This window comes from Ammospiza caudacuta, chromosome 6 (assembly GCF_027887145.1).
Source record: "Ammospiza caudacuta isolate bAmmCau1 chromosome 6, bAmmCau1.pri, whole genome shotgun sequence".
NCBI lineage: Eukaryota > Metazoa > Chordata > Aves > Passeriformes > Passerellidae > Ammospiza > Ammospiza caudacuta.
This window is the reverse complement of record NC_080598.1, coordinates 14,216,814-14,236,521: the sequence shown is the minus strand read 5'-3', so window position 1 is coordinate 14,236,521 and position 19,708 is coordinate 14,216,814. Positions and strand designations below refer to the sequence as shown.

General features: G+C 42.2%; 1 protein-coding gene across 1 annotated transcript in view; it reads left to right on the top strand.

Moving 5' to 3' along the window:
* Window positions 1-15,113: 15,113 nt before the first annotated feature.
* The window catches only part of AMPD3 (adenosine monophosphate deaminase 3), a 32,595-nt gene continuing 28,000 nt past the window's right edge, over window positions 15,114-19,708 (top strand). The window contains exons 1-2 of the mRNA XM_058807943.1: window positions 15,114-15,272; window positions 17,996-18,221. Coding sequence (XP_058663926.1) covers window positions 15,251-15,272; window positions 17,996-18,221 — 248 coding nt within the window. The 5' untranslated portion in view covers window positions 15,114-15,250. The remainder of the gene's footprint in view (window positions 15,273-17,995; window positions 18,222-19,708) is intronic.

The window sequence follows — 19,708 nt, the reverse complement described above, 5'->3', positions numbered from 1 at the left end:
ACTCATTTTTTCCTGACAACTATAAATGATAGGCACACCTATAAATTACTGTCAATATTTGTAGCAGCAGATAAGCACCAGTAAACTCAATTTAGAGCCTTATCTCAAGCCTGTTAATTTTTTTTGATTCACCCACATCTCTGAATTCCTGTCAGCATGAACTTAGGAATGCTTCCCTTTAAGTGATACATTCTGGGTGATCCTTGCTGCTCTCCTGCCAGCCTTGTCATTTCCCTCTGTTCCAGAACCACTATCCAGGTCAACCCTTTTCTTGCTGAATGGAGCTTGCAAGCTCCCTGCACCACACTGTGACAACTAAATCCAGTTAGGATTTAGTCATGAGCCAGATCCATCCCTCAGCATGCAGCTCCATTATTGCTTCATGCATCAGACATGTCCCTCTTGAACTGCAAGAGCAAGAGAATTAATTGAATCAATTTTAACTTGGAATTTTCTCTCTAATCTAATTTCAAAAGGTTGTTTAAAAAAAGATATGGCTGGTGTTTTGTAATGCTGTAAGCTTGTTCCCCCCCCATAACAGCCTTTTAATTTCATTGGAATTAGTTGCATAAAGCAAACTGGATTTAACTCATGCTCCTCATGTTGTTTCTGTGGATGTTTAGCTTTAGATATCTTGTGATTTTTTTTCAGTGAGTGTCAATATGAAAGATGCCAAGTACATGTTATTGAAGGTACTTCAGCAATATCAGTGAGATGGCAAATAAGTGTTGAGTTGAACAGGAAGAACTTATTGTGAGGTGGTAGGCTGAGGAATTCCTTCCCAGAAGATGGAGCAGAGCTCTGCTCCTGGGATTTCTGAAAGTAATTTCAGTGCAGGAGCATGAGAGTGAGTGGGTCTCAGTAGTCAGGGGAACACATTACACACTGGAGCAAAGTTCTAACATATTCTATTCTTTATATCAAATGCTATTTGCTGCCTTAGTGTCACACTAAGAAGTTGCATTTAATGGCAAATAAAATGATCTGTGTTGCTTTATTTGTTTTGTCATAGTTCTGTAATTGATCTCTTTGCTAAAATAGAGCTGTGTTCAGGTATCAGGGAGATGTGAACTCACCCTCTCATGATGACCCTGCTTATTCTATTTTTACAGGCCTACTCTATTTTTTGTTACTTGTTGGGTTTTTTCTGTTTGCTTTGGTTTGTTTTTTTGGTAATTTGTTCTCATCTACAAATGGATACATAACTGGATTTGGACCTACATTCAGTACTCATGGACCTTATTCCCTTTATATTTTCTGTTGAGATCGGTATTCTGATGTGACTTGTGGAGCTACAGGGTTATAAAAGCAGTTTGAGAGAGGTGTCTCACAGGAGCTGAAGGAAGGAAAAAGCCCAAATCTAATCAAAACCCCATGAGAGCTAAGCCCCAGCCTTTGGTCCTGCTGTTCTTCATTTTTTGGATTTTATTCCTTTTGAAAGGAATTTGTGGCCACTTGGGGAATGGGAAGCAGACAGATTCAGAGATGACCTCTGCCTCAGAAAGTGGTGATTACTGCAATTTGGGAAGATATGCAGAGAAAGGGGGACTCAATACCTGCCTTCTCCTTGTTCACTTTATATAAACACTCATTAGTTTTGCTTTAATCACTGTGACTTTAAAATAACATTGTTCAATGCTTATGAGATCTGTTCACCTGTTTTTATGCTAAAACACTTTGATGTTAATCTAAACCCAGAGCATAAATCCATAAACAAAGTAAAATTCAATCACTTTCATTTGCAGAGATATTCACCAGAGAACAGAAACCAAGGCAGCACCTTGGCAAATGAAATCCTTAGGCAGCACCCTAGAAACCCTTAGGCAGCACCTTCCCAAAGAGATTTTGCAGGACAAAGGCAGAAAAAACCCCAAACCCAAGGACACAGCACAGTTAAAACCTTGCAAACACAACACCCAGATCCACACAGACCTTGGGAAAATAGTTTTTGTGCAGAATCTCTGCACCTTTGCACAGCACAGGGCCCTATGACCTGATTTTTGGAAGCCTGTATCTGAGGCATGTGATTTGCTCAGCAAATAATAATTGAGCTGCTATTTTAAAGGAAGATTTTCCCTATCCTGAGGATGCCTCAGGAGAATCTCAGCACTGGGCTCATCAGCGTTTTTGCAGAGCTGGTGGAGGCTGCACTGCTCTCCTGCACAACTGGGGTGATTAGTGAAAGGAATCACTGCTTCTGTTGGGCAAAAGAGACACCAGATATCCAAGTCTTGTGTTCTACCCCCTCTGAGACCATCTTTTTCCTTCACCATTCCTTCCAAATCATTATTTTTCTCTTCAAGGACTGAATCATGGCGCCCTGCCTGCGTCCTTGTTAAGATCTCAGCTAGAAAAATGCTTTTGCTTAAGAAAATAACATCATGGGAAAGGCCATGGCAACACAAACACTTGTTTTGCCAGAACACATTTATACTGGATGGGTGGATAGTTCAGATGGCCATGAACACTTAATAAAGATCATTTTTCTAGTAATTCCCCAAGGCACTTCCTTCAAAAAAACTATTATGGAGAGACAGGCATTTCAGTGGAAAGTGCCAGACTTGAAACAAATATGATTATCTTCTTTTAATAATCTTTCCTGTCACCTTAGCAATCTAGGGAGGGCAATTCCTAGTCTAAATAAATTGGATTGTATTATGCCTTTTCAAATCTTCAGTCTTTTCTAAGTTTTATTTTGCATCCAAAATCCTAATAACAGCCTGTAACACATTTACATTCCTGCATTCTTGCATTCTTGCCTCTATTTTGTTGGGTACACAGTATTCCTTTTCTTTTTTTTCCCTCCTCTCTCTCCCTTTGGTAATATGACCATTTTGCATTTTTCCAGATTTGGAAAAACAGGAATGTTTTCAGCCTTCAAGTTAGTGTTAAGGAACAAGAACAAAAAAGGCACCTCTGGCCTTCAGGCACAAATTTAGAACATTAAACTACATGCAGAAAGAAGCAATATGAAATCTTGGGTGAGGAAGTCAAAACTGTCTAAGAAATTTCACAGACTGAGAGAATTTAAGGGCAGGATGGAACAACAGCTCTCTGATTCGTGAAGGCAATTCCATTTTACCCATTCATTACCATGCTGAGATCCACAGCTCTGTTCAGCTGAAGCTCTGCTTCAGGAAAGGTACACTGCTGCTTTGGAGTGACAGCATCAAGAGGTGAACAATCAGCACCTTCCTCAACACCTATTAATCACACACACTGATAAATAGCACACAAGCTTCTCATACTTTGAATTTGCTGCTTTCCCCCTACTGCCTTTGGCTCTCATTTTTACCTCTTTCCACAATATTAAAGTTGTGTTGTGATAACTTCACACAAAGGAATTCTTTGTGGAGCAATCTCCTCACCCTTGGTGCACAGATCTGTCCAAACTGCACCAGGGTGTGCCCCCCAAACTGCTGTGCTGGATTTCGTGTCACTTGGAGCACTTTGCTGCTCTTCATGTGGATAACCCAAGAAATACACTGTGCATTTTCCTGACGCCTCCTAAGTCACTTGTTACAAGTAGATACATTTATCATTTCACATTGTCTGGAGTTATCTAGAACCTGGCTTTGAAAGCTCCAGGCAGAGTCTCTCCTGTCCAGTCCACTTGCTCTGGTCTCACTTCATGCAGCTAATTCAGACTTCCTGTCCCATGTTTCCAATTTTTTGAAGTTTTGTCCCCCTGAAGAAACATTTGGAGTAAAACGCTCCTCTAACTTCCTTGTCTTACTTGGTGAAACTAAGATTTAAAACAAAGTACTCCCTTTCATTCCTAATGTCAGACAGAAAGGCTTTCCTAGCAGATGTGGATACACATTCATGTACAGGTATTAAAAACACACCTGAACATTAAAAACAGGGAGATAAATTTCCATTACATAGATAACATTCCCTCAAATATCACAAAAAATTATATTTTTTTGATCAGGGTAACTTTTATCTGCTCCTGAATCATGACAATAAAAGAAGCAACATTTCTGTAAAATCATTTTAGTTCCTGGTCTTTCAAGGATTGAAAATCCTGTCTGTGGACTGTGTGGGAGACTGACAGACTCATGCACACCAGCTCAGACAGCCTCTCAGGGCAGGTCTGAGAGAGGAGGCTCTGCTGCCCTGTTCTGTCCTTGTTGCACAGCTTGTTCCTGTTGCACAGCTCAGGTTCTTGTCATTTCCCCTGCTCCACAGCTCCTGCCACACATCTGGAAATAACTCACTTTTCCTTAAATCTGTCACAGTATTTAAGTCTGCTTAGAGGACAGAAGTGTCTGCCACAGGGAGGGAAACAACCAGCAGGTTGCTCTGTCCTGTTCAAACCAGATGCAAAACCCAGTTCTTTTAAAAGATCCTCAGAGTGAAATGTCAGAGTTGGGCTCTGACAGATTGGGAATAAGTGAAGCAAGCAGTGAAAAGGCTGGCAGAACAAACATGGCCATGATGTGGGGAAAATACTGCCCTGGCACTGGGGATATGAAAAGTCATTCTGCAGAGAAGGCCAGATTCCATGTTTAACAACTGCTTGCCTGAATTGAGGACTCTGTGATGCACTTAAACCAGCAAGGTGCACACTGATATCAGTGGGGTACAGGCATTAAGATCTACAGGATATCCTATCCTTTTGTGCTGCTGTAGCTCACTCAGGCTTACAACCACCATCTTATCTCAGCTGAGGAAACATTCCCATTTTGACTGTTAATTCTGGCTTTGATTTTCTCCTTTAGAGTTTTCCTTTTGTTGCTATTCATTCCCTGTCCTTTGGAGCTTTCCTCCCTTTGATAATTCCTCTTTCTTCTCATTCTTAATTCTAATTGCCTCCAATCAAAGTTTTGCTAAGCATTCCAAGTCATGTAATTGGATTTTAGAGTTAACTGTTCAAAGATAACTAATGTAATTCAGAATGTTATTTTAAGTGGCCTATTTGTAGAGCTCTGAAGAAAATGCTGCAAAAGTGTCCAATGAGTTCATGTTTAGAATATTGAAATGGATTTTCTTCTCTCCTGGGAAGGTGATGGGTGTAACCACTGTAGCATAAGCTATTCCACAATAGTTGCCCTTAAATATCTAGTTACAGCTTTTAGAAAAGCTCATTTTATGCCATGAGAGCTCTATCAGTTGATTTCCTTGTGCAGACAGAAGCTTTGTAAACAGGACAGCTTGGCACAGGACCTGCTTTAATGTAAACTGAAAGTCTGGAGAAACTGGATATATCATGGGTTTGTGCACTACATCAGCTGGGGAGAATGGAAACACTCCACTGACTCAGACAGGTCTTTTCTGGTCTCCTTTCTCTAAACCACACTGTTGGCTCTCCTCTGCCCCTAACTGTGATATTATGAACTTTCTGGCCTCCAGCTCTTTGTTCTAATGATTAAACAAGACTAACATTTTTTTGAGGTCACAGTGATAATATGATAGTCCCTTTGAAGGGATTCAGTAAATACAATACAGCAGCAGTGCACTGTGGTATTATCAGGGCCTTAATTTTGACTTTTTGGCAAAATTACCAGTGAAGAAACACTGTTTTAAAAAACTTAAAATGTATAGTGGACAGAAGAACCACCAATAATAACCAAAACAGGTTTATAAAGCACAAGACTCAGTTTTCTTTCCTGACCACACTGGGCAACCACTGAAAGGAATCCATCTGTTGAGTGATTCTTAGAATCATGCCTCTCCTGCCTAAGATGGCCATCCAGAAGTAGCTTCCAAACGAAGTACGATAACTCTGACTCACTCTGAGATTCCTGGTAAGCAGCTGATTTTCAGTAGTTACTGCTGGCCATGTGGGATTGGCTCCAGGATTCTTAGGCACCTATTTGGAGATCTGATTAAACCCTTCTGTTGCTTCCTCTTATGGACTATAAAGAACACCAGCTTAAATTTAGCCCCTATCTTTCAAACATCCAAAGCTAGGTCAGGCCAGCTCCCATGCCCGAAGTTTGCCCTACCTTTGAATTATACATATTTTAGATTGCTAAGTGCACATTAGGATTTAAATTAATCACTGCATTATGTCTACCAAATTTGCATGATTAGACTAGACTTGGACAGGAATAAAAAATAAAAAAGAAAAAGAAAGAAAGGAAGAAAAAGAAAAATTATTACGGGACACTGACTTCTGCCATAGACCCAGGAAGAGGTGGTTTGTCTGAAAACATCAGTGGCTCTCCCTGGTGTGATACCCCCTGTCCTCTGTCCTACATCTGCCATGCCAGCAGAAGCTGACAGGTTGGCCCAGTCTCTGCTTTGATGTCAATTTTTTCTCCATAGAGCAGCAAAATTCTCTTTAGTCTTTTTGTTGAGTAGTTGATCTGCAATCACCTTCCTAGGTTACATTAGGAGAATAAAGCCAGCCCAATTATTTAAACATATAACAATCGTCTTTCTTTGTCTCTAGAAGTTATCCAAAAATGCAGAAAATGACCATGTGAATGTGTAGTGGGGAAAGGACTGTGGATGACAAATGTGAAGAATTATATCTGAGCTCAGCATGAGACATTATGAGGAAAAAAAACCAATGTAAATTGTGAGCTGTGTGAATGTGTCTTGTGTGCATGCCCTGAAACAGCAGGCAAGGGAGCAGCACAGATATTGGAAGGTTCTAAATGCCAAGCAGAAATGAAAACATATAACTGAAAATGATGATATATGATGATATATGGCTGAGCATAAATATAAGCAAACCTTTTTGTCTAGACTTGAGTGTCTCTAGTGAAGTAATGGAAATCACCACATGCAATTTAACACTGTCAATTCTGGCACCCATAACTGTACATTTTGTAAGAATCAAGGGCTCCCAGGGATTAATATGAAATATTGTGAGTTGTTTTCTCTCTCTGACCATGAAGACTGTACCTGTTGTCTTGCACACACAAGTCCAAACACCGTGGAATTGTAATTTTTAAACGCTAGGTGGCTCCATTGGATTTTTAAACGCAGCTTTTCCCACGCTTGCACAGAGTTTTGAAAAGTAAATAACCTTCAGAGTGTGTTCCATTGACAGTCACAGATACCACTAAAAAAAAGAAAAGAAAAAAGAAAAAAATAATAATTGTCTTTATCCTTTGAGCAATGTGGAACTGATAGCCAGTACAAGGGGCAAAAAGGCTTTCAGTTCCTCCCCTGTATTATACGGAATTTTCACAGTTAATTTTGTCCACAGGATACCTGCAGGTGCCTAAGGATGGAAAACAAAGGGTTCTGGCCCCTTGCATGGAGAGAGTTGGCAAAAGTGGTTTTAAGCTGTTGATAGCTCTTCCAACCTTTTGCACCTATCTGTGTCACACTGGCACAAGGAAAAGTCATGGCAGCAGCCATTCCTTCCTGCTGCACTGCAAAATGCTGGCAGGTTATCTTGAGGGATGGTGAAGTTTACTCTTGCTCTTTTAGCAAATATCCAGTTTCGGTACCAGATTACTAAATGAATGTTTCCATACAGCAAATTTACCTTTTCCCATTGTTTTGGAGTAGCAGATATAACTAAAATGTATCCTTCATTCATATGAAGAAAAACTAAATTGATCTGAAAAAACAAAGTTGAAGCAATGCCAACATGATAAGTTCATTTTTTAAATCATCTACTCATTTAAGTTCTAAATTCCTCTGATATTCCTTTTTTTTTTAAACAAAAGGTTGTTGAAACTGAGAAATTAAATATTAGGGAAGGCAGGTATTGAGTTCAACACCTCTTCTTGTCTTCCCCTTTAGTCTAGATTTGAGAAGCCTGGCTGTTTCCCTATCCTCAGCTAACTGTACAGGTGGTGATAGGAATAAGCCACTCAAACACTGACTAATCCTGCAGGTCACCTTCCATTCCACACCTTCTGCCATCTGCTCCAACCTCTATTGCTACACTCCAAGAGATTTATCCATGCTGGAGCTGCTCCCTTTGGAAATCTCTTCTTTTCTACTACATGATCCAGCAAAGAGTTTATTACATACAGAGACCCTCCCAGAGATCCTGGGCTTTAGGAACACATGAAAAAGGGAAGGGGTATGAAAGTGTATGGTCAAAAATGTCCAAGTAGAACAAAGCCCTCAGCAGAGCACTCCTTTACACCAATCCTTCAAGGTGTCCATGAAATTCAAGGCCTTTCCATGGAGAAACAAGGGCAAGGAAAAGGGGGAAAACCCCTGAAACTAATATAAACCCAAGCAACCAAAAAACCCCTGAGCAAACCACCCACCCCAACTTATCAGGGTAACTAAATCTGAAAGGGAAGTTGTGCAAAGCTGCAGGATCAGAAATCAGTATAGAGGGAGTTGAGTAAGGCATCAAGCACAGAAGCCCTGACAGCATCTACTGCTCCATGACAGGATCCCAAGTGATGATCCCACCTGATGGTGCTCTGCCTGCACATGAGGGGACAAGCAAACAGCAACAGGTCCCAGCATCTCTGCAATCTTCCCTCATATCTGCTACAGACAGAGTTCTGAGCTATGGGGCTCTTTTTTTCTAGCCCTGCTGGCACTGAAGTGGCTTGGAAATCTGTCTTTGGACACAGGCATTGGAATCAGGTCCTTCAATTGTGGCTGCAGCTGAAACACAGATCTGGAGGTCACAGAACTTTGTAACATCTCTCTGTCCACACTGATTAACTTCACTCCGTGCAGTAACTGGAAATTAACAAAGTCTTTCCTAGACTCAGAATAGGGGACAAATACGACGTAAGTATGTGTGCTGTTTATTTTAATGGAAGGAAATGTCCTGCAGGTTAAGGAGGAGGCGGGACTTTCACGAAACGCGAGTGGAAAGAGCCACCGCAGCGAAGAGCCAGTGCGGATGGAGCCAGAGATGCTCCAAGCCCGCCAGCACCGCCTTCCCCTCCCTTAATGTATATCCGCGCCGGCATCAACAGGGACGGCTCCGCCAGGGGCGGGCGGTTACGTAAGGGAAAATCTGCATTCCTTGCGTAACTCGGCTCTTTACATAACCCCGGCCCCGGCCCCCGAGCGGGGACAGCGGCAGCGGCACCCGCGGAGCGGAGCGGAGCGCCCGGCATTGCCCGCCACACCGCAAAGGAAACGCGCTGGTTCTGCCTAAAGGAAAGGAAAGAAAAAAGATAGGAGATGTCCCAGACTGCAGATTCCCATAGCTGATAGGTTAGATGGGCTTTATGGAAAGAAGACAGGAGGTTTTGAACTAGTTTTTCATATGGAATCATGGAAGCATCAAGTTTGGAAGAGACCTTCAGGATCATCTGGTCCCCCATAATGCCAGCACTGCCCTGTAACCCCTAAGCCACATCACCCAGACACACCTGGAACACCTCCAGGTGATTCCACCACCTCCCTGGACAGCCCATTCCAACATCTGACCATCCATTCCAACATCTGACCATCCAAACAGTGAAAACATAAATACAACACAGGCCTGGCCACAGCAATTTTACACAGGCAGATTGGACAAAACACTTCCCACTCCCAGTGAAAGTTTAAGTTTCTGCAGGAGAATGAGAGATTTTTCTGTTGGACTTCTTGCCAACTCTGCTTGCTTAGCACTAGGCAAGGAACACAGAGAAAGTTTATTTGGGCTGTAAATGGTCACTAGGAATCCCCATGTACAAATGAACTCAGGTTGGAGGTTGCAGAGTTTCACTGACACTTGGGAAAGGAGAGCCTTGAAAAATACACTTGTAAAACAAAGAGAAGATGGGGGATAATTTGGGGACAGGGAAAGCTACAGTTCAGCAGCACCTTGCCTGGAGTTGATGTAAGGACAAAAGTTCAGCAACACTTAGCCCAGGGTTTATTTAAGGATATGTGACCTTTGTGTAAAGTCATGTTTAAACCCTATCTTGCATTTCCCAGTTCCTGGGCAGTTACGTGCTCCATCTGCATCCCACAGATACCTGTTCTTTGGGAAGGAAACTTCCAATGTGAGGGCCAAAGAACCCAGATGCAAACTCTTATCACAAATGACTACAGAAAACTTAATGGCAAATAATAATACAAATGCAGAACTGAGTAGCACTTAACTGTTTGCATTTCCCTACAAACATAATATGTAAACTAATTCTAAACATACAGGTTAGATTTCTGTACTGATTTTTGCAGAAATCACCTAATTCAGAATACTTTTATTTTAGGGTTCCCCAAAACAGACCACAGAGTTCTCCTCTGTGAGCTGTAATTACACTGTTTTATTATTTATCATGCACTGGCAGTGTCTAATTTATTAGAGTGTTGCTTGCTGAATATTTTATTTTATGTGCATTCCGAGCAAATAAAATTCCTCTTAAAACAAAGTTGAGTAAAAGGGCATTGTACATCAGAGTTATGCTTAAAAACTATTTCCACTACATTGAAATGTAGTAGAGATAGATTTGAAATTGTAACTTTCAGAAAATTCTGTTTTATAAATCAGATATAAGGTCACTCAGCTACACGTACAGGTTTATCTGCTGCATTCAGATCTCTCCTTCTTTGAACAGCTCCAGAATTTCAGATAAATTATGAATAAAGTCAGAAAAAGGCAGACTTCCATCTGGGGTAACTACTTGCAAAGTCCAAGCTAAGCAGGTTTGAGACAAACAGGTTTTAAACCAGCATTTTACACAGCTGTTGTGCCAAAGGCAGTTAGCAGATGCCAGCAAAGAATTTGCCAAGTGGCTGGAAAGAAATCTTTCCAAACATCCACATGATGACTTGCAATTCCAAACATATCAGAGTCCCATCTTGCTTGTAAACCTTTCTTGTGCAACAAAGTATTACAGTGTATTCTATTTATAAACTGACCGAAAACTTCTTTTATGTTGCTTCAGACTCTAATTATTAGGACTGCACTAATTATTAGGTACTTTCCCAGTTTATTTTTAAAGCAGTGGCTGAACAGTCACATCCTTTTGCAATTTCTGTGGTTCTCACTTCCATTTCTGGTTTATGTTTGCATACTCCATGTGTTTTACCTTATAATAATTATACTACAGATCAATTATACTCACAGGGATCCTTTCAGAAGGGAGAATGTCACTTGGCTGAAAACCCCCCAGGAATGGGATTCCACACCTAGAAATCTCAGTTCTAATGTCACTACAAATACTTTAAAAAACATTTTGCATTTTTTATAAGCCTAGTAGTATCTTGTATGTACATATTCCAGCTACTGAAGATGGAGTTTATGGAAAAGCTTGGTCTAATCAAAATTTCTCCTCTTAGTTCTCATCTCATATCCCACTTTCTGGGATGGCCTTGAACAATCTCCAAAACACAAGAAATTTGTTGTTTTTATTTAGAGTAGGAGACAAACTTCTAGATTTACAAATTCTTCCTTAACTCAATACTGAGAAAGACCAAAACATCTGTACCAAGAGTTCTTAGCTGCTCTAATTCAATTACAGGACTGAATACTCATATGCCCAATTCATTTCTGCAAGCTTTTTGAAAAGCAGTGGATAAGAAACATGATGCTTTTTGATTTACTGACTTCATGAAACTGACAGACATGATTGGCTTTGTATCATTCAATCATTCAGTGGAGCAATTTTCCCAGTTTATGAATTAGTAAAATTTCCTATATTATTTGGTTTAAAAAAGGAATCATTCTTCCTTTACAGTGAAGAATATTTGATAACACAATTCAACTGCATTTCACATTTGGCAAAAACCTCCCCTGTAGCTTTTGGAGATAACTTCATTTAACTGTGAGGGGTTTTTTTCTGTTGGAATATCAGTGAGTCTTCAGTAAGTAAATGCACATGTGCCAAGCATATCATTAACTGAACTGATTGAAGATCAGAAAAACAATACTAGATCTAAGATCACTTGGGTGCCACTAATGGGTACTTTATAGAGTGAAACATTTCATTTGATCCATTAGTGTTTTGCTGTTATCAATATCACAGGCAGTTGTATGAATCTATTTACAAAATGAATTCAAACTCCTTTAGCTTTTAAGGCACTGCTCAAATGAAAGCAGTCTCCTACAACAGCTGAAACAATTACAAGTGAAAATGAGAGACCATTTTGATGAATATGCATTCCAGCAGTAATCATCTCCCAGACAAGACTTGTCTGTTTCTAAAAATAAATGTTAATAATACAGATGTAAATTTAGGGGAAGTTTATTATTTTATTCCATTCCTCTGTAAATGTTGACATTTAAAACTTTCACTGCATTTCCTCTTGTTAAAATAGACAGACTGCAGAAGAGAAAATACCATGTGCACTGAAATAATCATGAATGTATTACTGTCACCAAAATAGTCTGTAAAGTAGGACTAAAAGTAAGTTGAAGGCATACTAGAAATACATATTTTAAAAAATAATAAAAATAAATGTGATCAGCTGTAATTTGGTAAAGACATGGATAACTTTTTCTTGTGTAGCAAGATTTAAAAGACTAAAATAAACACATTTTTACAAAGTGCAAAATTTACCTGCAGTGCTTGCTGCACAACAGAAGTGAACCAACACCCAGGTGGCTTCAGAAAGTACTGACATTTTACAGTGGAAATCCCAACATTTAAAATAACTCCGGAGACACTTGCACTACTTTCAGCATGTGGTGTGTAAAAGTACAGCCTACCTACAAACAGGGCTGGCAGACAGGCTCCTCATGGGGCAGACAAGGTGCTGAGTGGCATCACTGAGGCATTCTAAGGTTTAGTGGTTGAGGTTTTGTAGGTGCCAATGGAAGAGTACAAACAACAACATCTGTGTCTATTTCACCGTCAGCTCAGTGTTACTGCCATTCCCTAAGCATGCATGTGAACTGTTCATTAAGAGAGCAGAGACTTGACAGGAAACTGGACCCACCAGTCAAATGTTTGCTCTTAGGTAATTGACCATAGTAATTGTTTCTGCAAAATATGAGAGCACTTGAAGTATTTTCTTGTTAATTTGTTGCCATTACCCTACCCTTACAATCCATCCTGCTCTTATTAGAGATCTTGCAACAGTATTTTCTTAATGCCTCAATTACTGTAGATGCATTTACTCAGCTATGATGTCAGTTTGCTTTTGAAGTTTTCCAATTTGTTACAAAAGGAAAGCTCATTTAAACACTCATGATCACCTACAACAAGTGCCCTGTACTTAGGGATCCTATACACTTAGGGATTTGTACTTCAGCGCTCAGAGAAGCCTTTTCTTTGCTAACGCATTTTAAGTTCTCCTTTCTAGCTTTGCCAACATGTGAGCTCACACTGCAACGTTCTCTCTCTTCACTGGGGGCACGTGGAGCTGCCCGTTTGTGTGTAACAAAGCTGAGAAACAGTTATCTCCCAAACCGTTATTTTTTCACTGCGGTTGGCACAAAGTCAGCACGACACGGAACTCTGCCAAGCTCTTGCATCCCACAGAAGAGATTAAATCAAGTGCAGAGGCAAGGCTGATGTGCCAAGCTGAGGACAGAAAACCAAAAGGCTGTGGGACACCTGAATCCAGCAGGCAGGGCAGAATAATGATACGATGGACACCAAGCTTAACCTTCCAGACAAACTGCCCTGATAGCAGTTTGAGCAAGTTCAGACAGCTGGCTGGGAGAAAGGAAAGAAGCAGAACTAACAGGAATTAAGGGGTGTATTGAATGGCCAGCAGCAACAGGTGTGCTTCACTCACATCTCAAATGGGCAGGGCAGCTGTGAGTCACAGGTACAGACACTTACAGTATGTGGTTTCCTGGGTGGCAGATATTTTGTCAGGGTGTTGCCAGCAGCAGCTGATGAAGACATCCAGAGTTACTGTGGGAAAAGCACGTACACGCAGCATAAGTCCTTTCTCCATGCTGAGAAACAATGCCTATTTTTGTAGTATTAATATTGTTTTTAAATATTTCTTTTATTATTATGGCTGACTCATTTTTGAATGCTTTGGATTGCTATGTGTCTCATACAACAGCTGTGGCCATAATTCTTAGCCTTTTTTATGACCACACCAGGGTGAAGGGGCTGCCACTTGTCTAAGAATCAAAATATCCGCTCTTCTTTGCAACTCAGACTTTTTGGATGGAAAACTCCTTTCTTTTCACTTCATTTCTTCACTAGCTGTGTGAAGTAAAGGAGTTTCCAAAGCCAAAATCCCCTGAGGTTTACACATGGAGCATTTCTATGCCTACCAAGCTGGGGGGACACAAAATTACCTGCTCCCTCAGTTTTGGGACATCTATCTTTAACTCTGCTCGCCTTTTTACACCAACTACTTTCACTCACTGAATTCCCAGTGCTTTCCTGCATGGTAAAGATACTTTTATATCTAAATGTTTTCAGGTTAGTCCCCAAGAATTGTAACCCAAAGTCACAAAAAATGTCCCTAGAACTTTCAGCTTCAGGGCCCAGAATCTCTCGAAATAAGGTCAAATTATTTTACATGTTAATATCCTCATTCCTGCTGAGTCACGCTGGGTTTGAGCTTCAATTATTTACTTTGGCCTATGCACCCGGAAAATTTCTTGGGGTTTTGTTTGTTTATTTTTTAATATAGATGAGCACCTGGACCGCGTTGCTACACTGAAGGGCAGACGCCGTTGAAAACACTTCTGATTGGGACACATCGCCAGCACACTTACCGGCTGTCATTCTGCACTGGCCTCACGACTTTCTGGTCTCGAACCCAAGTTCTCTACATTAAAGCGCTTTTGGAGGAGTTTTGAAACAGCCGCTCGGGAAGGCGGCACCGCTGAGGCGAATCCAGGTGGGGCTGAGCTCCTGCCCCTCCTTCCCTGCCTGCCTGCCTGTCGCGCCGGCCGGGGGCCATGTGACAGCGCGACTTCTGCCTTCAAGCCGCCGAAGGGGAAGGGGAAGGGGCCACACTTTCCCCGGTGTTCCGGCTGCCGTTGAGGCTGCGGCCCCGCGGGAGAGGCGCCGCCCGTGCCCCGCCACAGGTGCAGCCGGCGCCCGGAGCGACAGCGCCGGCGCTCACAGAGGTACGGACAGGGCGCCCCGCCCGCCGCTCGCCCCCCGCGCCGGGGCGGGGCCGGCCGGGGCAGGACAGACCGGGGCAGCCCCCCCGCCCCACGGGCTGCGCCCCCCGCCCGCCGCGGAGCCGCCCCGGCCGCGATGCAGCCGCCCCGGGGGCAGCCGGGCGGCCCGGCGGGGCCGGGGGCGCGGCGAGCGGGCTCCTCCGCCCGCGGGCCATAAAGGGCCGGGCACGGGCGGCGCGGCACTGCGGTACCGGGCGGCCCGCGGGTGGATGCGGCAGCGGGGAGCGGCGGCAGCTGGCGGGAGCGGCTCCTCCCCCGCCGCCGCCTCCTCCGCCGGTGGCTCCGGGCAGCGTCTCTCCGGCCGGCGGCGGCCCGGCCCTGCCCAGCATGGCTCTCCCGGGGGCGCTCGGTAAGTGCCGCGCCGTGCCGGGCTGGCCCGGGGCGCTGGCGGTGACCTTGGGCCGGAGCCGTGCGGGGCTCCTGCGGCGGCAGCGCCCGCGGGCCCGGCCGCACCTGCTCGCGGCGCTGGGATGCGGCGCTGCCCGCGGGGCTCGGAGGCGGCTCTGGCATGTGCTTGGTATAGGTTCTAGGCCGTTAAATGCCTGATCGATAATTGCTTTTAAAGTAATCATGCCATCTATTAATATTTTTTTTATTGCAGCATGTTTCAAGCGTTCTTTTCTTCTGTATAGGTGCAGACCTAATGAGCAACCAATCTTTCTATTAGATCGAGATATTTAGGAAAAGAGCATTTACTGGGTGGCATTTATATCATTTCCCATCCCATAAAAACGTCTAGGTGTTGCTCACCTTGGGTAAAGGACAGCAGTTCAATAGAAGGATACTGGATACAAAAGCCTCTCTTCCAATTCAGCATGGCACAGCTTGCACAAGTATTGCTTGAGGTGCCTCATGACTGTTTTAGGTTTATTCGGCTCATTTCAGTGCCATGAGCTAGCAGTGATGTGGGTGAATGTACATTTCAAACTATTCTGTGTCTTAGCATCTTATGCTCGACTGGAGAGCATGAGCTTGGGTTCTGTAAGAAAGAAAAAAAAAACTTTGGTGTCAGTAAAGGATTGTACTTCCATCTATACTCTCTGTCTCTTCACTAGCATATTGTAAGGATTTAAAACACAGTGTGGCTTCTCAGGCAGTGTGTTTCTTACTGCATTTCTGTTTGTGATCACAATTCTCTGGGAAAAAGTCTATTTAAATTAGGAAAATGCTCAGCATTTTCTGCTCAGTCGAAAACACATTATTATTTCACATTGTACTAGTATTGTTAGCACTCTTACTGTAGTTGAGTAAGCATAAAGGGAGTTTTTCCCTGGCTGAAGCAGCCCAAAAGGCTCTTGCGGCTGGCAGCTGCATGTGTGGCAGGCTCTGCTGCTGAGCCTCACTGAACTGTGTTCAGTGAGGTCAGGAGACAGACTCCCATGACTTCCTTGGCGGTTGATGTTGAGAAACCAAACCTAAGTTTGGATGCTACTAAGATATGGTAGTGCATTGTCACTGAATTATTCAGCTAAAAATATATGTATCTTTAAATTTCCTATGTAGCTATACTTGATTTTACAAAGACTTTACAAAGATAAATACTAATTGCAAAACAAATACTCTCCTGTGCAGAAAACAACACAGTCAGATCCACAGCTCTTTAAAAACAGAGATGCTTTTCTTTGGGGATGTGAATGGGTTCTTATAAAATAAGAATGCAAAGTAATGTAGGGGACCGCTAAATTGCTGTGTTATGGTCCAATTTAATTCTTGCCACATTTTCATACTACATTTGCTTTTAGAATGAAAGCAAAAATGTTCTCAAAGCAACTGTGAAAACAGGTGGACATTAATTAGAGTCTTTTAGGCTGAAACCAACAGGATCACATATCAAAAGGATCACATATCAACATGTGAAACCTGCAGCATGCCTACAGAAAAATTGTAATGGGGGCCCTGATAAGTTGTGCCTGGAGAGAGAAAAAACTGCCACACTCCATGCTTCCAGGGTGTGTCGTTATTTAAATGAAGGCTATCTCACAAAATACATTTGCATTTTTCTAACCAAAAAATGGTTAGAAATTCTGAAATACCAATTTTGGACCCAGACTTCACATTCTGGCAGTGCTTGGATCCATTTGCTGTGACATGTTCGCAGCTATTTTTAACTTATGTAATAAGAATTTAATCTTATTTGTTATAAACTCCATCATACTGAAGGCATTCAGAAAGCTTTATAGTACATAACAAATAATGCTGGTCTGTAGCTTATCAGCACTGTGTTTTTTCCTCTCTGGAATGCTTCCATTTGTGCTAAATGCACATTCTGGATTGTATGAAAATGGGATAAAAGTAAAGCCTGGAGACCACAGAAGAAACAATAAAGATGGCATTTTAGTAGTGATGCTAGCATAAAACGGAAATATTTTATGATGAAAGCCTAGCTACTTAAAATTTTAAAACATAAGACCCATTTCTACTTGGCATTTAAATCTTAATTTTCAAAAAGAATAGAAGTCCATGACGTATCTGCATGCCACATGCACTCAAAAATGTGATATGAACTACTACAAATGGAAAAAAGAGTCACCGAGTTAACTATAGTACCTTTGTTCTTGTTGTGCAACTATTCCACTTCCCAGCAGTTCTGTGACTTTCTGATTTGTGCAAGGGATGGGGTGAGGTGGAAATGTACAACCTTCTTTTCTAACTTGTCTGTTGGCTTGAAGTCACTGAGCAAGGAAGAAGGCAAGCAACTGAGTGAGTGTGATTTCCAGGTTCAGTGCAAGTACACACAGCTGAGTATCCATTGTATCACAAATAAGTGTCTGTCTGACTGTGCAAGTAAGTGAAATCTCCTGGTAAATCTCTACATAAATTGCTTAGGAATTTTTGTGGGTATACCACAAGGTTCCTGATGCACAAATTAGCATGGTTCCAAAAGTAGAGCTGCTTTGTGGTTCTTGTGTACTGCATGCTAGTTTAAATTCTGCAGAGCTGTTCTACTTTCTTCTGATTTTGCTCCAAGCTCGGAATTTTGATAGGCATACCATGGAAAAACCCCCAATCTCTTGCACATCTTCCTCATCCCTCATGCTGTAGCTCTAACTTTCTCACCTGTGCTCCTCTCAGGCGAGATGCCCCGGCAGTTTCCCAAGCTGAACATTTCCGAGGTGGACGAGCAGGTGCGGCTCCTGGCAGAGAAGGTGTTTGCCAAAGTCCTGCGAGAAGAAGACAGCAAGGATGCCTTGTCACTCTTCACCGTGCCTGAAGACTGCCCTATTGGGCAGAAGGAGGCCAAGGAGAGGGAGCTGCAGAAGGAGCTGGCAGAACAGCAGTCTGTGGAAACAGCTAAAAGGTTTGTTCTGTAGTTGCTTTCTTCATGGAAAAGAGTTTTTGAAATGAGTTTGAGTTAGTATTGAAATACCCGGCAAACAGCGTTCTGCCTCTTACTGCTCCAGGAGAAGGGTCAGCAGCAGGCACCAGGACCCCCCCTGGGATGTCTTTCTGTCCTGTGAAGGAGGTATGGAGGTATCAGATGGGCCCCAGGGAGCTTGGAGTGGTCAGGTTGTCTCAGCTCTGTTCCCAGCAATAGCACAGATATTGCTCATGCAAATTTAATAAACAGCATAGCTGGGTAGAAATGAACAAAGCCCTAAGAATCTTTAATGTAAGAAGAGTCAGAAAAAGAAACACTGCCTCCTCTTTTTCTAGTTTCATTAAGAGAAACAGAAAATTTTAACACAGAGAAAATGACAGTGGCATGATACTTCCTTTAGTCTCTGCAAAAATAGATGAAAGCAAAGAATTTATATTTAAGATCAAGGGGTAAGGTGAAAAGTGGTATTGGCATAATGAGGTTATTTGTAGGTTTCCTTTACTCACAGAGATAAAATCTAACCACTGTCAGCCACAAAAGTGCACGTTAAACAAAAAAAAATTGCATTCTACCTTTGGTTTACCTATGGCTTTAATAAAGGCAGACTTGCTTTGGTTTGTGAGTTTGGGTTTTTTTTTTGTTCTGTAAGAGAGGCAGCTTTCTCCTGATGTCAGCCTGTTCCAGTGTCTTGCTTCACAGGACTGCTGGGCTGTTTCTGGAGTCGCATGAGCTCAGCAGCAGCCTGACACCAAATGGGCTGGACGTGTACAGACTCTTCAAAAAGCAGGCAGGCAAGAAAGCATTTGAAAGTGATAGCTAAACACATGTACCTGGTTAGCTGCAGAAAGACAGTTGGGCAACACTTGGAATCATGTTTCTGGAACAGAAGGGAGAAGAGTCAATTTAGTTAAATTAAGGTATGACTCACTGATGATACAAGCTGAGACTTCGGGTTTGGAATTGTGCAAGTGGATTTCCCAGTTGGCATGTTCATAGACATAAAGAGGCACAGAAGGGAAAACCAGATGTTTCCAGTCAAACAAACGTTTGGTATATATTTCTTCCTGAAGTAGTGTGTTTCATTTTTAATTTGGAAAATTTGTCTCATGGAAACAAACTCAGGTTTTGTACAGGTTTAACTGCAGGAAAGGGTATTATAGGTATTTTGTTTACATGTAGGAACAGAACAAGTGTTCATCCCTGTCCTGCAGGACTGAAGGGACAGTGACACAAGTACAGCTTGTGCTGTTTCCAGTTTCAGTTGATCAAACACTGCCTTTCAAAACTGATGCTGATTTCCAAGGTGGCTACAAGTACTTTAGAGGATGAAATTTGGGTGTTAATTGTACCAGCACTGCATGTTCTTATTCTTAAGAATACCACAGAAGTAATATGAAGCTTTAGAGAATGTTCCAGTGTTCCTTTTTCTTTGTTAGTGATTCTTACTAACATTTTAAGGTTTTGGT